Below are 19,692 nucleotides of genomic sequence, written 5' to 3'. Positions count from 1 at the left end.
TGCAGCTTCACTGTAAAGAATCTCTAACGTGTTACCACTTCGATGTGTCTGATCTAGTGTGCAGAAGACAAAAAGACACGTCATCTGGTCAGGAGGTACGAAGGACTCCGGCCACTAGTGGCTCTCCTGCAGGAGACTGAGAACAAGCAGCTTCTGGCTGCTGCTACAGGGGCCATCTGGAAGTGTTCCATCAGCATGGAGAACGTAGAGAAGTATGGCTGCAGCTATTGACCTTCATTAGTGTGGTTGACTTTTAAACTGCACAGCATTTACCGTTCTGCATGCGCCACGCTGATTGTACCTGACAGGGCAGCTCCCACCTGCCTTCGGAAATACCACCATTCCCTCCGGTATTGCAAAATTAATCACCATTACTTTTATTTTGGCTTGTGATATTCATTTTATGCACTAAAGTGCTAAATTCAAGTTTGCGTGTTTGCTTCAAAATCCAGGGAACTGCTCATTTAACAAACTCTGGTACTTTGTATAAATTTTCTCTACTGCTAATGCATTTCAGTTTTAAAAGCAGTAGTTAAAACAAATCACGTTTCAAGGACATCATATGTCATACATGTCAATCCAGTGCTTTGAGACATTCTTGAAAGCCGTACTGTAGGTTTGGCTTTATCTAGGCTGTGCTTGTCCATCGTGTGAAAAGGTTCATCACAGCTGTAATACAGTATGTTGTGTATTTGTATAGTCGAGTCCTGGCTTTTGAAAGTCAGTTTTTCCACATCTTATTTTCAGAGGTACGTAGATGTGATTATTGGACAGCAGGTGACATTTCTGTATTTTGTGTTAAGTATAATCTTTTATGCTCTGATTTGTAGGAGAAATGCGTTGATTTTATAGTGACCGATGATGTGTACAGTTTTATTAATATTGAGTAGTGGCAAAGTAATGTGGCTTGGAATGACTTTAGTAATGTCAGATGAAGTTTAAAATAGCTTTTAATACAAGTCATTCTGGTGTTTTTTAAGTGTCATTTACATCCTCAAAGACTGACGTTATTTCAGGGTTTTTCCCTGGTTTTATATTGTGTCCCATGATTTTTAGTGGATAACCTTTCCTCAGAAAATAAATACTGCCAAGGAACCATATCCCAGCGGCCCGCTAACCTTGGAAAGGTACAGCCGTAAAAAATGATTTCGCTGTATTTATTTTCAAATGCTAAGTGAGGTCGGGGGCCGTGAAGAGTCAAACTTAAATCTGCTTTAGTTTATTCCACAGGAGCCCTTCGACATAAATTCTAGGTTTCGTTTGATGCAGATGCAGTGCATCATAGGCAGTAAACTGATAAGTCCGAAATCCCATTTTGTCAGTTTTAGGTATATAAATCAAATGCAGTTTTTTTTTTTTTTAAATACTGAGATACTAACAAGACATGTTTGTCTTGTAACATGAATGTTCACATTTGCTTTCTGATCTAGGTGCTAATACATTTTGACTGGTTGAGGGTTTATCAAGGTTTGCTGCGTTAGTTGTGTTTCTTACAAAGTGTGATCTGTCGTTATAGATTATCTAACAGTAATGAAAGACTTGTGCTCCTCCCTCCCACCATGCTTTTGACCTGCTGATCTCCTAAAAGGGTTGTGACCCCCCCCAGACTGGGAATCTTTGAATTAGGTGTATTGTATGCTATATATCTGAGCCAGTTTAACCAGATTGATCGTATGTCTAAGTCACATATGTAATGAATATTCAAATATGGGTGGTATTTTGTCTTTCTTGGGCATGAAGTTGATTCTCTGGTGGTAATAAAAATCTGATGCTGTAGAGAGAGACAGAAACAGAGAGATAATGTTATTTAGCAAACTGCATATGAAAAATCGGATAATGGCTGCGCTCATCCGTGCACATGGATATAGCTGGGTTTTGTCAGTCAGCAATTCAGTTCAATTCAATTTGTTTTTGTATAGTGTAATTTCTCAACATTAAGTTGTCTCAAAGCGCTTTACATTGTCCCTGCCCAGTGCCCCCAGAGAGTAAGACAGAGCTGATTATAGCAAAGGAAAACTCCCTCTTCGAAAGAAACCTTGGGAGGAACCAGAGCCAATGGGGGAGCCCAGCATCCAGGGGCAGGCAGAGGAAGTCCAAAATAACAAAGTTCTGATTTATGAAGTAGAATTGTGTATAGTCCAGGTATAAATGTGGAAGGTCCAGTGGAATTATGGAAGCTGATGTCTGGGCAGGCAGGTGAGGAAGCTGCTTCCTTTGGCGTGCTGGAGGGGTGGTGGGTCCAGCAGCAAGCAGAGGAGGATGGCAGATGTGTTGCCAGGCTGGGTGGGCAGGCAGGGAACTGCCCATCATCTGGAGCTCTAAGACAGAGAGAAGAACAGTGCATCAATAAAAATGTGACAAATAGTCGAAAATTATACGAAGTAATTTGTAGTGGTCGATAAGGAGGCTTCCTTCCTTGCAGTGTGGCGATAAGGAGGCTTCAGCAGGTCTAATTGACTATGGCAGCTTAACTAGGCAGAAGAGGTGGGAGGGAATACAGGCAGGAGGAATCCCTGAGCACCAGCACTCAACAGCACATGGGAGACGTGAAGCCAGAAAGACGGCACTGGGAGAGATGGGGGGCTGGGGACACAGGCAGGAGGAATCCCTGAGCACCATCAGCCCAACAACACGAGACACGAGAAGCCAGAGTGACTACACTGCACATCCAGTTCAATGACAAAATTCAATGACCCAAAATCAATGACAATCCCCATCCCCATCGGTGCTGCACACTATAACTCTAACTGGAGCCCTGTAACAGAATGCTCTGCAATCAAATGATGGTCCACTCTAGGTGCTTCCGGGTTGTCCGCCCCTTGAGGGGGAAGCAAACAAGGGCGATTATATGGAACAGCAAACTGCTAATATACTCTGGTGCTAGACCATTCAGTGTCGTATTGGTAAGCAGTACCTCCTTGTAGTTGATGAACTGGAGATCAATGGAACAATGCCAATGCAGGACTAATTTGCACATATTTCCTAGTTCTTGTTAGGACTTTTGCTGCAGCATTGTGCACCAACTTTAGTTTACTTAATGATGCAGAGGTACACCCAACCAACAGGGCATTTCCGGCTTTTGGTAGTGCCTATCTGGACTTGGTTCCTCCACATCAAGAGGGTGATGTGTATTGGTGATGGTGCTGACTTTGGGGGGTACCTGATTGAGTGTGACTGCTTGTCTGTCAATCCTCTGGCTGGCTGGATGATACACAAAATGTCGAAATGAAATAATGGTTGTGGATTTTCAGGATGTCATGTATGGGATGTAGAAAAAGCCAAAAAGTGTAACTCTCACATAACCCAAAGGTTAGGGTTAGGGTTAGGGTTACGGGTTACGGGTTAGGGTCGTTATGTACTCCCCCGGCCATTCCCTTGATGTCTGTCTAGGACATCTTTGGCCTGGGCCATAATGTCTGGGAGAATTACGGTGGCCATCCTTTCCTCAGGTAATGGTAACGGGGTATCTGGTACCCCACGTTTAATCTCTGTGTGGCACATTTTTCAACAGGACCAAAATCTCCGACTGGACTGTTCCTAGGGAATATATTTCTAGCTGGTCTGACACAGGGTAACTTTTTCCCTGTGTCTTCCTCGGCAGCTCTTTGCCACTTAAGAGCCCCCCCCCCCCCCCCCCCCCCCCCCACCACCATATGACCCTCAGTTACTCGTCATACCTCCATTGGGTCAGAAATTCTTTTATGAGATGCTGAATGCCAGGGGCAGGGTCAGTCAGCTCCTTTTCCAGTCTGTCAGTTTCATCCAAGATGTCAGGTGAATGTTTTAGATCATAGAGGAAAGCATCACAGGACCCTTCAGCCTCTCTGGCACAACTTGGATGTTCTTGGCAGCCTGAATGTAAGTCAAAGCAGGGATGAGCCGATCGGTCCACATGTCACCAACCACCGAATCCAAGTGGATGCACATGTAATTTGGCTTGGGTGAGAGCAGGCAGGGGTGTTGTGTTTGACTGGGGTGGTTCATCTCACAGCTATAGCTGATGACTACAGGCAGGAGTATTACTAACAATGCTTTTATACTGTGCAGCATCTGTCGACATTTGGCAGGGTGGGAAAACCAAACTGCATGGCCTGTCCGGCTCATTGCTTCATTTCAACATGGACATCACAATAAAAAAAAGAACAAGGTCTCCCATTTGGATGCCACATCTTGTCAGATATCGTGGGATCTGTTTCACTGTTGTCCACCTGGAAGATATGCAGTTTGCTGTAGGAGAAGATGCAGACCACTTTACTGCTGTCCGTTTTTTCTCACATAGCGCTCAACTCTTCCAAAGGCAGAATCGCAGAAATCCATCTACAGGCCAGACATACCTTCATAGGCACAACCTAAGCTGCTTCTGGCATTCTTATCCAAATTCATAGGTAGCAGTACTTATTCTGTACTTGCACCATCTTCTTTTTTGTGTGACAGATTGAGAGGCATGTCCATATCTAGGTTCTCTGCTTCACCAAATAGTGTATTTTCTCTCAGTAAACTTCTTCAGGCTGTGTGGGTGCTAACAGTATCTTCAAGGTTCTCCTGGGCCATGGCCAGCAAACCCTAATGTGTGTGAGTGAGTATATACACTAGTTATGTTTACCTCATGCCACACAATGGCCAACATCCTTCATAATTTAAAGGACCCCCGCAATAATTCACTGGAAATTGTGGTCCCAGCCAAAGATGTTCCAGACAGACATCAAGGGTGGACAGGGAGGGGGGCTTGTACCACCATCCTAGTAAGTGGCTAACCATTAGGTTACGTGAGAGAGTTTGTTTTTCTGGCTTCTTCTACACTCCATACATGATACCTTCAACATCTGCAACCATTATTTCATTTAGACATATTGTGCCTCATCCAACCCTCCAGAGAAAAGAGACACAGACAAGTCTGTAAGCAAAGAAAAAAAACACATTACTTTTAATAGGTATTTTTCCATGAACATTGATTCATTTTCTAATTCTTTAGTATCCTCATGACACTTACACACCAGCCCTGTGTTTTTTGTATGCTGTGTTCCTCCCTTTCATTCTATGTTCCAGAGCCTTCAAAATGAAAATCCACAGGTCATGAACTGGCACTGCCAACCTGATGTGATAGTGTAATTCTTTATTCGCAATGTTTTGAGGATCTGGAACCCTAGGTGTGGTGCTGACTTTGCAACACTAGCAGACCAACAGAAACCACCTTGAATGATGGCACTCAATTCAGTACCCCCTCACCCCCCTAAGCCGACATTGCCACCAACACATACTTTCTTCTTAATGTGGCACTCCGGAAAACTGGAACAGCACTTTCTGACACCTACACCCATCAGAGACTTGTCTTCGTCGCAGATCATGTACATAAACACTGTCAGAGAATCATGATCCCACATCTCCATGCCAGTCAGAATCTTCATGTTTATCGATTTTGTTATCTTAAAGCATTGCATTCATAATACTTTCAATGAACAAGACATGCCAGCTGTAATATAATTTAATAACAAACATTATAATCCTATAATTATATAATTTTTGTTATTAGTGTATATTAAAGTAATTAAGACATGTTATGATGTTAAAGTATACATGCTGCTTATGAATGTTCTGTGAATGCATTATGAAGGTGCACTGAATGGTCTACAAATGCATTATAAAGGTATTAAGAAGGTGCAGTCAAGGAAAGCTTTACTGAATATTCATAAAGTATGTATGTGACTTAATGACTATGTCACTGCTCATGACCCTTGTGACCTTTAGGTCTTAAATGTTTTGGAAAGAAGCAGAATCTTTATACTCTCTGTAAGGAATGAGCAGATCTTACAGTCACAGGGATAACGTGCCTTGGCAGGCAGAATACAGCATTTGAGTGGACAAACATCAGGTTGACATTATTCAGGGATCAGATAAGGCATATTAAACCATTCAAAGCGCCTTCCGCTCGAGGTGAAACGGACCTCACACAGGTCAGAGTTACACAGAGGCAGGAAAAATGGGCCACCTTTCAAGAAAAGGCCTGGCAAGGTGTTACCGCGAGCGCCTTTAGTCGCTCAAAAATAAAGGAGTTCACCGTGTTACCGCGAGCGCCTTTAGTCGCTCAAAAATAAAGGAGTTCACCGTGTTACCGCGAGCGCCTTTAGTCGCTCAAAAATAAAGGAGTTCACCGTGTTACCGCGAGCGCCTTTAGTCGCTCAAAAATAAAGGAGTTCACCGTGTTACCGCGAGCGCCTTTAGTCGCTCAAAAATAAAGGAGTTCACCGTGTTACCGCAATCGCCTTTAGTTGCTCAAAAATAAAGGAGTTCACCTTGTTACCACGAGCGCCTTTAGTCGCTCAAAAATAAAGTTCACCGTGTTACCGCAAGCGCCTTTAGTCGCTCAAGAATAAAGGAGTTCACCATGTTACCGCAATTGCCTTTAGTAGCTCAAAAGTAATGGCGCAGCAATGCCATGAAATCCTGACACCTCATAATTCAGTAGAAAGTCATTTGCCTGTGTGATAAGATCGCAGAGTGTTTGCTAAAGTTTCTCCTTATTAGATGTTTTCCTATTTGCTATTTTGTTTTCTGGACGATACAGCTCGTTGGGTGTGAACAAATGTAACACCGGACACAGCTACAGGATGAAAGCAACAAAATTTCATGAGCGTGTCCAATTATAGAGTCTCCCAGAATTCCTTGAATAAGGTAAAATATTGAGTTTAAACTAAGACATTACAGTCAAATAAAAATCTACAACAACTGCAATAGATTTCTGAGGATGTTTTCAGGGTGGCTTAATTTCAATAATAATAAGAGCAGTTTGTCAGCAGTACATGAGCAATTTGAGTAGCACTTGTGGTAGATAAGTGTTCAGTGTGTAGCCATGTTTGGAACCAGCGTTATATATAGGCTCTCAGATGTGGATGGGCTGCCTGCCTCTACACCAGATAACATATGGTAGCTATTTGCTTGATTAATGATGCATTAAAATGAGAAATGATTGATGGCAACAATATAATTACATTTATAAATAAAGGTGTTTATTTAAATCTTCCATTCTGTTTTTATAGACGTATAATGCAGCAGCACAGCATTTTTTTCAGTTCTGAGATTTTTTTATTGATTTTAAGAAAATATTAAAAGACCAAACCTTTCTCCTTGGGGTTAAATTATATTCTGTAACGGTCACATTTCAGCATAAGAGATTAAACAAAAAAAGAGCTTTGCAAATATTAGGACAAGGGTTGATAGTCTTTCTGTAAACTAGTCACAGTTAATGAGCATCCTGCCTTTTAAATACCTCAGGACGTGATCCACTGTGTGTAATTAGTAGACAGGGCTGTGCTTTAACAGCATCCCTGCCATTTCCCAAGCGGGTCGACATCACACGGCGGCTCAGTGAGTCCGCATTGCTGGACAGGAGACTCTCGTGTTCCCTGTGTGTGGCACAGTAGGTCACTTTAACAAGCCGACACCCAGTTGTGGCTCCTTTCCTTTGGACCTCTGTATGTATAGTAGTCTTGTAATTAGCCTGGATTTTGTTTTTCAGATGACCATTTCAACAATTGAAAAAGGATGTCTGAGCGCACGAAAATTATTATTTCTTTAAATTATACACAGTACCGTAAATATTTCTGTCTAACCCATGTTCATTCAATAAGGAAGGAACTCCGCTCAGTGTATAGTAAGCATGCTCTTACATCATGCAGGAATTCACACGTCTGCGAGTTATAGTCACGCTCTGGCTTTGATTTATGTACCGTGCGGCTCTTCTGTAGATAACACATTACTGGTGGCACATGAATAGCACGCTGGATTCGGCAAGCCTGGCCGCTTCGCCGTTCATTACCGTTTTATGTGCAAGAGAAGTCTTCATGGAATGGGACCAAAACCAAATGATCTTGGACACGTTCGACAACAGTCCTGTGATGCTTTCGCCAGAAACCATAACAGCGAATAAAGGCCGCCGTATAACTCGGGCGAACATCAGAGGTCTGTTGGCTTTTTGTGAAACCCCAATATATCCCATTATGCTGCGTTTTTCCCGTTATCTGCTGTTAAGGTCAACTGCAGTAAAGTTCGGGAGCCACGTAGCTGAGTAACCTAGATGATGTCGCCAAGGGTGATCGTTAGAGTCATGGGTGTCGACGTTAAAAATGGCTTCTCTGTAGGTTTCAGGAGTACAAGGCTTTGGAGACACTGGTGGCCCTGTTGACAGAGCAGCCCGAGGAGGTGCTGGTGAATGTGGTGGGTGCGCTTGGAGAATGTGCCCGGAACCCCCCCAATCGGGCCGTCATCAGGAAGTGCGGCGGCATCCAGCCCCTGGTCAACCTCCTGACGGGAACAAACCAGCCACTGCTGGTCAACGTCACCAGGGCCGTGGGCGCCTGTGCCATGGAGCCGGAAAACATGGCGTGAGTCTGCCAGGGCTTCAGTGGTAACCTTAAGAGCCTGGGGATGCCGCAGAAATGCCTCTGGGTGAAACTGGGCCGCAGCAACTGTACTCATTTTAACTTACACTGTGCTCATAGCAGATATATATGCTGTAATCACCCGGAATTGAAAAAAAAAATCATGCACATATTTTGTGTGCGCATAATTGCAATGGAAGACAAATTTCTCTTTAAAGGGGGGGGGGGGGGGGGTGTTTTCAAAAATTAACACAGGGATTATCGTTGGCTTAAAGAATTCTCTCATGAGCCGTTTGAATGATTTGTATTTTCTCAAGGAACTGTTTTTAGCTCTTTTTGTAGCATTTACACTTAATTTTGGAAAGACAGTCGTTATTTCCACCGGTGTATTTTTTTTTTTTATATCTTGTGGTGAAGGTTTATTTTGAGAATTGTGTACAGTAGTTTGCTAAGCAATTAACATAGTTCACATTTGATTATTTCCTGTCTGAGACCGATCTGGTCAGAGCTGTTTCTGAAATTAAGTGTGTGGTGTGACTCAGGCAGGGGGCGGTGTCACTCACCAGCATGTTGGGGCTACAGAGGGGTGACTGGAATCCCCTTTGCCCTTGCTATTACCCCTTGGGGCATTTACTGTTCTCCTCCAGATTCACACTATTTACAAATGGGCTATTTTTCTAACAGCAGAAATTGCCACCCCCCACCCCCCGCATGCATGGATGACGGTTTGTTTGCACAGGAGAAGTGGTATTATGAAACCATCTAGAGAACATCATCTGGTCAGGGCAGGCGAACCGCAAGCCAAGGGGCAGGTCTTTGAGTATCTCACAGACGCTCTGGCTCGCCCATCTGGTTAGCTTTAATACAAGACGACACGGTGCATCAGCCTCAGCCACTAGCCCCCCCCCCCTTAAACCTCGCCCCACCCCCCCAGGCTTCCCTCCTGCATACTCTCCACGCACAGTATTTGAAAACTTCCTCAGTGCTGGGATGTTCGTAATATCCGTCATTCCCTAATTCCCCAGTCTCACTGTATCCATATTCCCGGCACATGATCCTAATCACGAGGAAACAGCACGACAAAGGCAATTTTGAAATGCTTCTTTAATAATGTGACCCATCTGTTGATTTTCGGGGACACGCACCACATCAGGGACCTTGGTCAAGGAGACACGTGGCCTTTAAAGATCACCCTTACGGCTGTCCTGTCGGAAAATATCCATACTCGGAAACAGCACTAAACGGAGTGCTTCAGTCTACTTTTGTGCTCGATTTAAAGGGCCCCGCGGACCTTACTCTGACGTAATGGGCCCCCAGACTGATTTATGTATGATGCCATGACAGATACCACGAGGAAGATGCCTCTCGCCCCCAGTCATGGAATCACTTTGATTAGAGCGTGTTTAAGCAATTAGGGCAGGGGGTTCGGTACATGATGCGTAGGCTGAGCGCACATGGGAAACACGTTACGCGTTATTTATGCCAGACGGCAGACGCGCAGTGGCGGCGTGGCCACATCCCCCGTTTCTCGGCTATGGTGTTGACCGCGGCCGTGCGCCGTGAAATATGGCCCGTGCTTAAGTAAACTTCACCCAGACAAAATGAAATATGGATAAATCTGCTTCTGTAGCTGTTTGGCTTGGACGGAATCACTGTTGACAATGAGGGGAGCGGCCCCCTGTTTGCCTCGCCCTTTAATGGGTTTTTAAACACATATACGGGCCAATACATATATTGGGCTCAGCATAACATTCAGCGGGTCCTCGGTGTGCGTTTAATAACTTAGAGTGGACTTTCGTCAGGTGGGTAAAAGTCCCTCAGTCGGATGCATGAAAAAAAAAACTATTAAAAGTTCACGCTAAATGTTGTCTTATTTTAGCTGGGCCTGGTGTGCCTTTCAGTGCTGGTAACGGCAAATGAAATCCAGGCTGAAGCCAACAAAAGAGGCCGTAACCCACCTCTAATTGTGTTGCGCTTGGAGCTTAAAAACACACTAGATTAGATGCGCCTTTTGATAAAGTCCTGTTGAGGCATCTCCCCTTTCTCTGTGTTACAGGATAATCGACCGCTTGGATGGCGTTCGCCTGCTCTGGTCCCTTTTAAAGAATCCAAATCCAGATGTGCAAGCCAGTGCGGCATGGGCAATCTGTCCCTGCATTGAGAACGCGAAGGTAACATGGATCCAGGTCGTCACGGCGCGGCCCTGGTGCTCGTCCGAAGTGTGACGGTGGCGTGCTGTTCGGAGGCCGCCATGCTTATGCCTCGGTGTGCGATGAACTCTTCAGATATCGCTTTAGAGCTGGGAAATGGTACTTGGGGGACACTGGTGTGCTTTTTAAGAGTGTGCAGGGACACCGTGTCACGAAGAGCTGACGTTCATCTTGTGGTAGAGAACTTGAGTTTTCAGTCTCAGGCTGCTGGGGAATCTGAAAACTGAGCATCAGGTTCTGTGGGACAATTTCTGGCACTTTGATGAGATGCTCATCAGATATTAAAGAGTCAAAAATCATACTGGATCATATGATGCCTTCGGTAAGCTTGTATTGTAATTTATTTATTGTTCTGTAAATATAAATGTCCTCCTTGCTGGCAGTATTCTGGTATCACCTTATATTCTCTTCGGATTTTCAGTCCTTCAAACTCACTTGGCGTAAAGGTTTATGTGTGAGTGTGTCTATGTGTTATATTTAACACTTCAAGCCGGCATTGTGCTAGCAGGTGCCGCAAGATGAAGATTTGTGTTCCTTTGAAAAGGGATTTTTTTCTGGCTAAAGAACAACTTTAAAATGATGTATGTTAACCACATGGAAAAGAGGGCAGAAGATCTTATTGAAAGCTAACAGAGTTTGACAGTGTTTATCTGACATTTAGCGTGCCAATTTTTCCCCCCTAAGAATACATGCAATTGCAATGATTTCTGAAGCGGAGGCAATGACAAGAGCTAAACAGTTCATTCCGCTTGTATAGGGCAGGAATCCGATATTCCTCGGTGCAGTAGTTATTTAGATAAAGCACATGTGGTTCTGGTTAGCAGCTACGGGGCAGATTTACGAGGGAGTCATGCTGGAAGTCCAGCTGGATGCCCGGATCCTCTTCTGATACATTCTCTACGGTCAAAAAGAAACAGGTCCGAATCAAACACCGGCATTTATTAATAGAGGGGAAGCTCTCTAATGCTATGCACTTTGACTCCAGTGCATTTTTCATTTGAAGCCGTGCTAATGCTAATCCACTGCATTTTTCATTTGAAGAAACAGTTTGGATGTCCGTGGCCCCCCAGCCTGATAGCCATGGCCGTGAGACTCTGATGGACAGCACAGGATGGAGCACCGATGTTCAGCTTTCTTCTTTCCGTTTATAGGTTATTAATATGAGCTGCCCTGTACCGCGAGTTTTTGGGGTAATCTCCAAACGGTGATTTGTGTGTTTGAGCCTCTTAGTTCTCAGTGCTCTTGGCTATAAAGGAAAGCAGGTTTACTCTGGTTTTTCTTTTTGGACGTCATGTGCAGGGGTCCATTATGTGGCGGGTTTATCTCTGGTCACTATCCAGGTCATGAAAGAGACGCTCATAGCCTTTCGCAGCTGGTGTCTTTAGAAAGCCGCGTCCGTCAGCTTCTGATCATTAGTATTCCTCAGGAAGCGCTTCCTCTCTGCATCGGCGGGTGGGGGGCAGGGAGGTCGGCTCTCTAACAGAGCTCATCTCCTGGCACAGCTTCTGAGGCGGTGGGCGAGGCCGCCCGTGCCCCGCTTCTGAGTGCTGTCAGGCCTCGGGCCTGGATGCTCCTCCACAGCATTGAGTGTGGCCTGCCATTTGGAGTTCATATCCCCCATAGCTGTGTGTTTCTGGCAGATTTCTCTGAAGGCATGGATCTGGATGAGCTTATGACAGACACATGAACATCTAGCTACAATTAGCGCCTGATTTGTCAAGAGAAAACCAGCCAAAATGGTCCTTTTTTTGAGCGACAAAAGTGCAATTTTAAAGGCATGTGTCAGTTATAAAAATCTTCAGCTTTTGCTTTTTATATATTTATGAAACAATAAGATTTTTCTCCTGGTGGAAAAAAAGTAGATAAACTGGGCCCAAAGTACACAGTGGATATAAATACACTCCATTACACCTAGAGCACCATCAGCTGGAGCCAAGCTCAGCAAAGTGCAGCTTTATACAAAAAAAGTGTTTAGGGAAGAAATTGGTGCTGGACAAGTAACCATAGAGTCATTGTACCTTTCAGTATCTTTGCATCAACGAACATGAACAAGTTCCTAAAAGTGGTCCCATAAAATAATCATTATTGTTTCTAAATGGAAAATATCCCTGTGCTTTTAATTGATTATATGCACCCCACGTTTGCTTTGTTAGTGTTGGTTGCAGAAGTGCATTTGTCACTGTTTAGCTCTCAATGGTTGGAGTGACTGCGTCTTGCTGCAGGATGCCGGGGAGATGGTACGCTCCTTCGTCGGCGGGCTGGAGTTGATCGTTCATCTATTGAGATCGTCAAGTAAGGACGTGCTGGCAGGTGTCTGCGCTGCCATCGCTGAAATCGCCAAGGACGAGGAGAATCTGGCAGTGATCACGGACCATGGGGTCGTGGCCTTGCTGGCGAGACTGACAGATACGGTGAGCGAGCAGCCAAAGCCACAAACCTAGCATCGTCACCTACACAGACAGGACCCTGCCTCCGTACCGTAACCGCAATGTTTCCTCCGGCAGGAGGATAACCTGCTCTGTCGCTACCTGGCAGAGGCCATCGCCCACTGCTGTGCGTGGGGGGCCAACCGAGTGTCGTTCGGGGAGGCCGGAGCTGTGGCGCCCCTGGTGCGTTATCTGAGGTCCGATGATGCCTCGGTTCATCGGGCCACGGCCCAGGCCCTGTTCCACCTCTCCAAGGATCCGGACAACTGCATCACCATGCACGAGAATGGAGTGGTCAAGGTACGGGGGGCTGCAAGGGATGGGGCTACGTGCTGAGCCACGTTTCCAGAGTCTGATTCGGGGTTTCCTTGTGATTTCCATCATCCCCTTTATTCATCTGTACATAAATCGGTATTCGATGTACCACACAAAAAAGCACAAATTTAGCACTAAAAATCTAAACACATCTCGGTTTGTATATATGCGGTTTTCATTACGTGCAATAAAAAAACTCTGCTAATGCTCTTATAGCTATTCTCAGAGCCTTTGATCATTAAAGCTGAACAAGGCCGGCATTATTCTTCATGGAAGCACAGCCTCGTTTTCTAGCAGCCATGGGAATCCAGGAAAGTAAACATTTCAGTGTGTGAAGTGCCACTTCTCCGACTGAAGATGCCATTGCAAAGCCATTCTGCAGTCTGTATCTCAGGAAACTGTTGCCATGAGTTGCGCTGGAACATGGGAAAGAGCCGTCTGACCACACTGTCACGCACAATGGCGGCGGGGCACGGTGGGTCGACGTGAAAGGACAGCGGCGTCATGGTACCGAAAGGATGTTTTGTTTAAGAAGAGCTAAAAATGCTTTTGACAGGGTGCAGTAACTCGGCAGTGCTGACAGCATGACGCTATGTAGGGGAGCGGGCTAGGGGTGGGTCAGGAATTCGGTTTATGACCTGTGCTTGCAGGTGTAAATCACAACAAGGCTCAGCTCTTGCGCCCCCTGAGAAAGGCAAATTGCTTAAACTCCTGCGTGACACATGCCACCTGCAAAGAGTAAGTGAAACATGCAGTAAATACTGTTACCAACTCTGCTCTGAGCATCTGTTAGGCAAATGATTAATATTTTAATGAGTGTATCACACCTAGCATAACGCACTGCTATTAAAATGCAGTGTCTGCATCTATTCAGTGAGCAATAAAATAAAATAAAAGCACCAGCTGGTAACCTGGCCTCAGTCAGTAATGGTTTTAAACGTCATACCAATGATTTATGTAACATAATGAAGGAGGTTTATGTCTGCATTAGAAGCAGACCCCAACATGTGTTTGTTATTGAAGAGAAGACAACTGATTCCTGTGTGGTGTGTGTGTGTGTGTGTGTGTGGGGGGGGGTCTAGGAAATGGAACTATAACAGATATAATGGCTGGGTAGGTGTGTGGATGCTTTCACATGTCGTAAAGGATGTTAAGGGCCTTAAAGTATGTTAAGATTCCCAAAATCTAATTGTCAGTTAGTGCTGCAGTTGGCACCGTGTCTGAGAAGGAGAAGCATAGAGGGAAAGTTTCTGCACGTGGACATTTGTGTGTGTACTGTGCAGCTTCACATGAGGGTTAAAAAAAACAACTGCAACCATTCCCCCCCCCCCCCCCCCCCCACCCAAAGTGTCTGTGCTGTAAATTATAAAGCGGTTCTGCCGTTGCAGCCAGATACTTTTTCCCCATGTTCACTTAATGGTGCACTTTAGCCTGATCTGTTGTATGTGGTTCAGCCCTGCCCAGAACTGCTCGCTGAAACGAACCCTCGGCATTCCGCAGGCGTCCTGTCCAGCTAGAAAAAGCCGCCTTCGTTTTTTTTTTTTTTTTTTTACAAACCACAGAAAAAAAATGCGACAGATTAAAAAAAATTTTTTTTTTATTTTATTTTACAAAGCAACATATATTTGTTAATTGGAGAGGAAGAGTGAATATAATTTAGTGTTATTAACGTACTAGCACAGATTCAATAGATTCCATAAAGTATTTTGGGATTTTAATTGGCTTGTGAGAAAAGCCCCTATCACCTTTATGACTCTGAGGAGGGATTCTGATTAGAGATCCTAACCGTTTCAGGAGTGGAGAATGTGTATATGCTCGCACATAGTGCATCTGATATATGTTCTGCTTCAGTGTACAGGGTGCTAAAACATCATTTCCTGCCGCTACGGAGACCGCTCGACACGTTTATCAAAAAGCAATGCTGGCTCTCCGTCTGTCACTTGGCCAAATTTATGTTTGAGTGTAAAATTCAAGAATGCCTTCTGGTATTATTGCAACAGTATTTCAAAACCCCCTCTTTTTTTCGTTCTCGCAAAGTCCTCAAAACACGCTCACCCACAAGCTTGTATAATGATTTCCTATGATTTCACTGAGCGTATATTTCTCACTCAGTATTCCGCTCAGAAGTAACTTTCCTCCCCAGTATTCTTAATGGTGTATAACTCAGTTCCCTAAGCTTAGGGGAGGAAATTAAGCATTGAAAAGAAAGCATTTTACACTGGAAAATGCATTACTGGACCCACTTGATGCTTTTATTTTATCGGCAATTCAGTCCTTAAAATATTATAGTTACTTTGTTTCACCGAGTGTCTGGACAATAGAAACAATTAAAATCACTTCCATTGTTGAAATCTGCTACTTTCATTTATTCAAACAAATGTTTTATAATACAGTGAAATGCACTTCATCCAGCTATTCATATAATCAAAATGTATTTTGTGTATTTCCTAGATTGTTTTTGTGCTCACAGTGGTTTTGTTGTATTATGCTTATGCCTTTTGTCAGTGTGCTTATACTCGTGTGTGTCTGTCGTTTTTGTGCTGAACTCTATCTGCTGCCCTGTGAATGCATTCCCAACAGAGAGCGGATGGTCAGACGCTGATAGAGTGCCGAGATGAATTGCCCTCCAGTTTGGTTTGACATACATGCTTGGCATCTCGCAGCTTTATAACGATGTACTTTATTTTGTTCACCGTTCAAAATCAACACCGTCTGCTCCACGCCACACATTATGACCAGAGGGTCGGAGGCTGTTTGCTCACTTCATAAATCCCTATCGACAGCTTCAGGCTGCTTTTCTTTCTGACAGTGTCTTTCATAAAGAGGTCTTTGTGAGGAAAATGGGGCAGCTCGCTAAACGCAACAGGGTCTGCCACTTGTTTTCAGCTGTACGTATGTAAAACGAAAACAAACAAAAACAGAGAGAGGCTGCTGCCTAGTCGAGGCGCACGTGCAGCATGGTCCCGTAAACCACCGCCAGCAGCTTTGTATATCCCTGCCTGCTCGACTCCCCACAATGTCGGCCGTTACTTTTGGTCCACAGTTTATGGCCATTATTGCAATTGTGGGAAAATCAGAGCTTCTCGGCTGCATTAAAGCCCTTCACTGCAGGAGTATTTCTAAGCTTCCCTTCAGGCTCACTGCGTCTGGTATAAATGCAGCATACAGAAAGTCCAGTTAGGGGACATGGAAACAAAGGACCTGCACAAGTAGTATTACAGCTTCAATCTTCATTCATTTACATTTAGCCCAAACTAATTTAAGTTTTAAGTTATCCGGCTAAGCAAGAGTATTGCTTTCTGGAACAGGCCCCAGTTCTAGCCAGGTTCATTATTAGTCATCATTAGCAATACCAGTTAACAACAATACATTTCTGAGTTGGATTTCCAACTTTGGGAAATTTCCAAAGACTAGGAACTCAGAATTTCCAATTTCCTTGTTCAAATGGAACACAGCATTAGATCAGTGCAAGGGTTTGGTTTCCGCATTGGTAGGGACTAAATCAGGCCCAAACTCCCCGCCCCCGCAGACACACACAGTGTTCCCACAACATCGATAGAGACGCATCCCTTGGATAATTGTGTAAATAGGGATAAGGCTTTCCAGGTACTGAAGCACAGTTGATGTCAAAGGTCAGCAGGGAAGACAGACAACAAAGGAACTTGGGTCACGTGTTATTGTTATCCATCCATCCATCCATCCATCCATCCCATGATTCTCAGTAACTCTTTATCCAATCAGACCCTCATAGTCAAGAACAGGGGTCTCAAACTACTGACCCACGGTAATTGATTTAATTTAATTGTTTTAATTGATTACTGAGCTTTGAATTATTTTTCCAGCATCAACCAAAGTTAGCAGCATTCTCCCAGACGCAAGTACGCAGGCACAGCATGTAATGTGGGTTTGTTTTGTGTGAGTACAAACATGATGGAAGGCAGTTACAGCGCACTGGGGATTTTCCAGCCTTTTAAGAGGACTAAGTCTGATGTAGTCATATTTTGGTTCTTAACCTTTGTGCACACCACCCACTACTTCATGGCAAATGCCAGGTAAGTTAAGCTCAATGCATGATGCTTAAACTTAAGAATGGGGGTAAATGTCATAGTTTGTCTGTCTAACTTGCTAATGCTTTTTGAATAATGTAAGCTGGAGCTTCCAGTGTTACCTCCTCGTGTAAGAGCACTACATGTTGTCAGTGGTGTAATGGAGATGGCACTTTTCTTTGCCTCAGCCTCAGAGCTAGTTAAATGCCCATTTGCTGAGAACGAATTCTGTGAATGATTGTATTTATATTTATTCTTGAAACAGAATATAATATTACCATGATGATACTGATAACTGTGATAATTTTGCTCAGTTTAATCGTTCATACCATTTCATCTCGACTTGACCTATTGTATTCTTCCTTTAATTGAGTTGAGGCCAATTTTTATAGGTGAATTTAAAATTTCAAGTTAAAATAAATGGGGCACAAGATGGGGTTGAAGTTTAGACATGCTGCACAACAAACTATAAACCTTCCCCCTGGATTGGAAGCTTACTAGCTTACTATTTCTTCTAAGGAAAAATTCTTGCTAGCTATACAGGAAGCCTAAATTCTGTTTGCCTTGACCTCCCTCAGCCACTTCCTCCTTACAGAGACCTCTGCTCAGCCATCTCTGTGAGTCTATGCGGTTCTCCCATGGAGCAGAAGGTGAACATCTCAGACCACTCTGTTATGCTGTCAGGTGGGATGGAGTAGGGCATTCCTCAGGTCCTCAGGAAGGAGCTAAACCTACACTGAACACTGCAACACCTATATGTGCAAGAAACAGAAATGTTGGGGGAGGGGCGGCATCCTAGAGCGCCCCCTGCAGGATGCAGGAGTCAGTAGGTCCACTGCCTCTGATTCAATTCTCAAACGACAGTCCAGTTATCGTGTTTCCAGGTTTTTAGAATATCTAACAAGCGGGGCATTATGGTTTTCTAAAATCCCAGCTGGGGGGGGTGGAGGAAGAGAGACAGCCTTATCTCTGGAGTAACTGGGCGCTTCAGAAGTCGGTATTTGGCCAAGTCTGAATAACACGCAATGGAGCTGGCAAAGGGCCGCTTCTGCCTTCACAAAAGGGACTTGTCCGAGCGGGCCGTCCGTTTTCTCTGCCTACTGAATATTAGTTTGCTTTTCTGTGGTGTTTTTGATGCTATTTCTGAAGCAAGCAGCCTGTGACAACCTCCACAAAATGCACTTACAAATGAGATATTAGGGGAAGGCAAGGCCTCTTGTGCAGTTTTCCCAGATTAAAAAAAAATGAAGCTAGACTGAATAGTGAAACATTTCAATGGTGCCAATTAACCAACGAGTCTGTCCTCACAGATAGAAGCTCCATCTCTCATCTGTTTTGCTTTCCATATTTATCTTTCAGAAGAAAATTCTGGGAATGTTCCCTCTCCTTCCCTCCACCCTGGCACTCTGCTAACAGCATAAATATGTCGAGGACTCTTCTAAGTTTGCATGTAACATGTGAAAGGCAGGGTTCAAACTTGTGCATGTAGACATTACACGGTGAACAGTCACATAAAAATATCATATTGCACACATTTAATTTAAACCATCTTACCAATGTCATTTAATATACCAAGAAATATAAGAAAATATGAGCATTTGTATCCCAGATGGCCGGTTCTGTTTTGCATACCTGCCATTGCTCTTATGGTTTGCAGCCATCAAGATCTGCTTCTGTTCTAATATTTTTACATGCAGTTTTTCACTCTCTTACATTTTGTCAAAATTTTGTGGATGAAATGAGACAACGCTCACTTTCTCCCCATCTAGACATCTGGGCCGGGGGAAGACATGCACTTCCTGAGGAGTGCAATCTCACTCCGAAGGAGGAGTGCGGCGGGAGTGGTGAGGGCACGTTGGGTGTCTCAGAGCTACGTTTCAGGGCACTGTGACACTGCAGTGCCAGTTTAAACACAAACACAATGAACAGATTTAAAATCTAGCAGTGCCAATTTTTTTTTCATCTAAACTGTGTTTGTTTCCCATATAAACCACAGTTTACCCAAAATCCTTTTGTCTCTTTTTGATGCGTATACAGCAGTGTATTTTCCATATCCCCAAAAAAGTTATTTCTTAGATTAACACTACATAACAATATAAGAACTTCTTAAAAAATACTAAAGGTTTTTTTTCCTCAGCATTTTTTTTTTTGCCGTTCCAGTAGATTTTTGGAGAGAAAGGAATCATGTCCTGGAAGCGGATTAAACAGCGTTTATTATGTGAGCCATTAAGGGCGGGATATGATCTGACCTTTGAGCCGTGGGGCCGCGCAGTTCGTGTTTGGCTTTGAGATGCCTGCGCCGCTTCTGAGACGAGTGCTT

At 44.1% G+C, this 19,692-nt stretch overlaps 1 protein-coding gene across 4 annotated transcripts in view; it reads left to right on the top strand.

The window, feature by feature from the left end:
• Positions 1–19,692, top strand: part of odad2 (outer dynein arm docking complex subunit 2) — a 58,331-nt gene that overhangs the window by 37,817 nt on the left and 822 nt on the right. For 3 of the 4 annotated variants that reach the window (XM_049006116.1, XM_049006114.1, XM_049006113.1), the window contains exons 15-19: positions 58–212; positions 8,136–8,378; positions 10,432–10,546; positions 12,808–12,996; positions 13,090–13,311. In XM_049006116.1, coding sequence (XP_048862073.1) covers positions 58–212; positions 8,136–8,378; positions 10,432–10,546; positions 12,808–12,996; positions 13,090–13,311 — 924 coding nt within the window. The remainder of the gene's footprint in view (positions 1–57; positions 213–8,135; positions 8,379–10,431; positions 10,547–12,807; positions 12,997–13,089; positions 13,312–19,692) is intronic. The other variant, XM_049006115.1, reaches the window with a different exon arrangement.

This window comes from Brienomyrus brachyistius, chromosome 1 (genome assembly GCF_023856365.1).
Source record: "Brienomyrus brachyistius isolate T26 chromosome 1, BBRACH_0.4, whole genome shotgun sequence".
Taxonomy (NCBI): domain Eukaryota; kingdom Metazoa; phylum Chordata; class Actinopteri; order Osteoglossiformes; family Mormyridae; genus Brienomyrus; species Brienomyrus brachyistius.
Note: the sequence above shows the minus strand (reverse complement) of the source record. Positions and strands in the feature narration are given on the sequence as shown.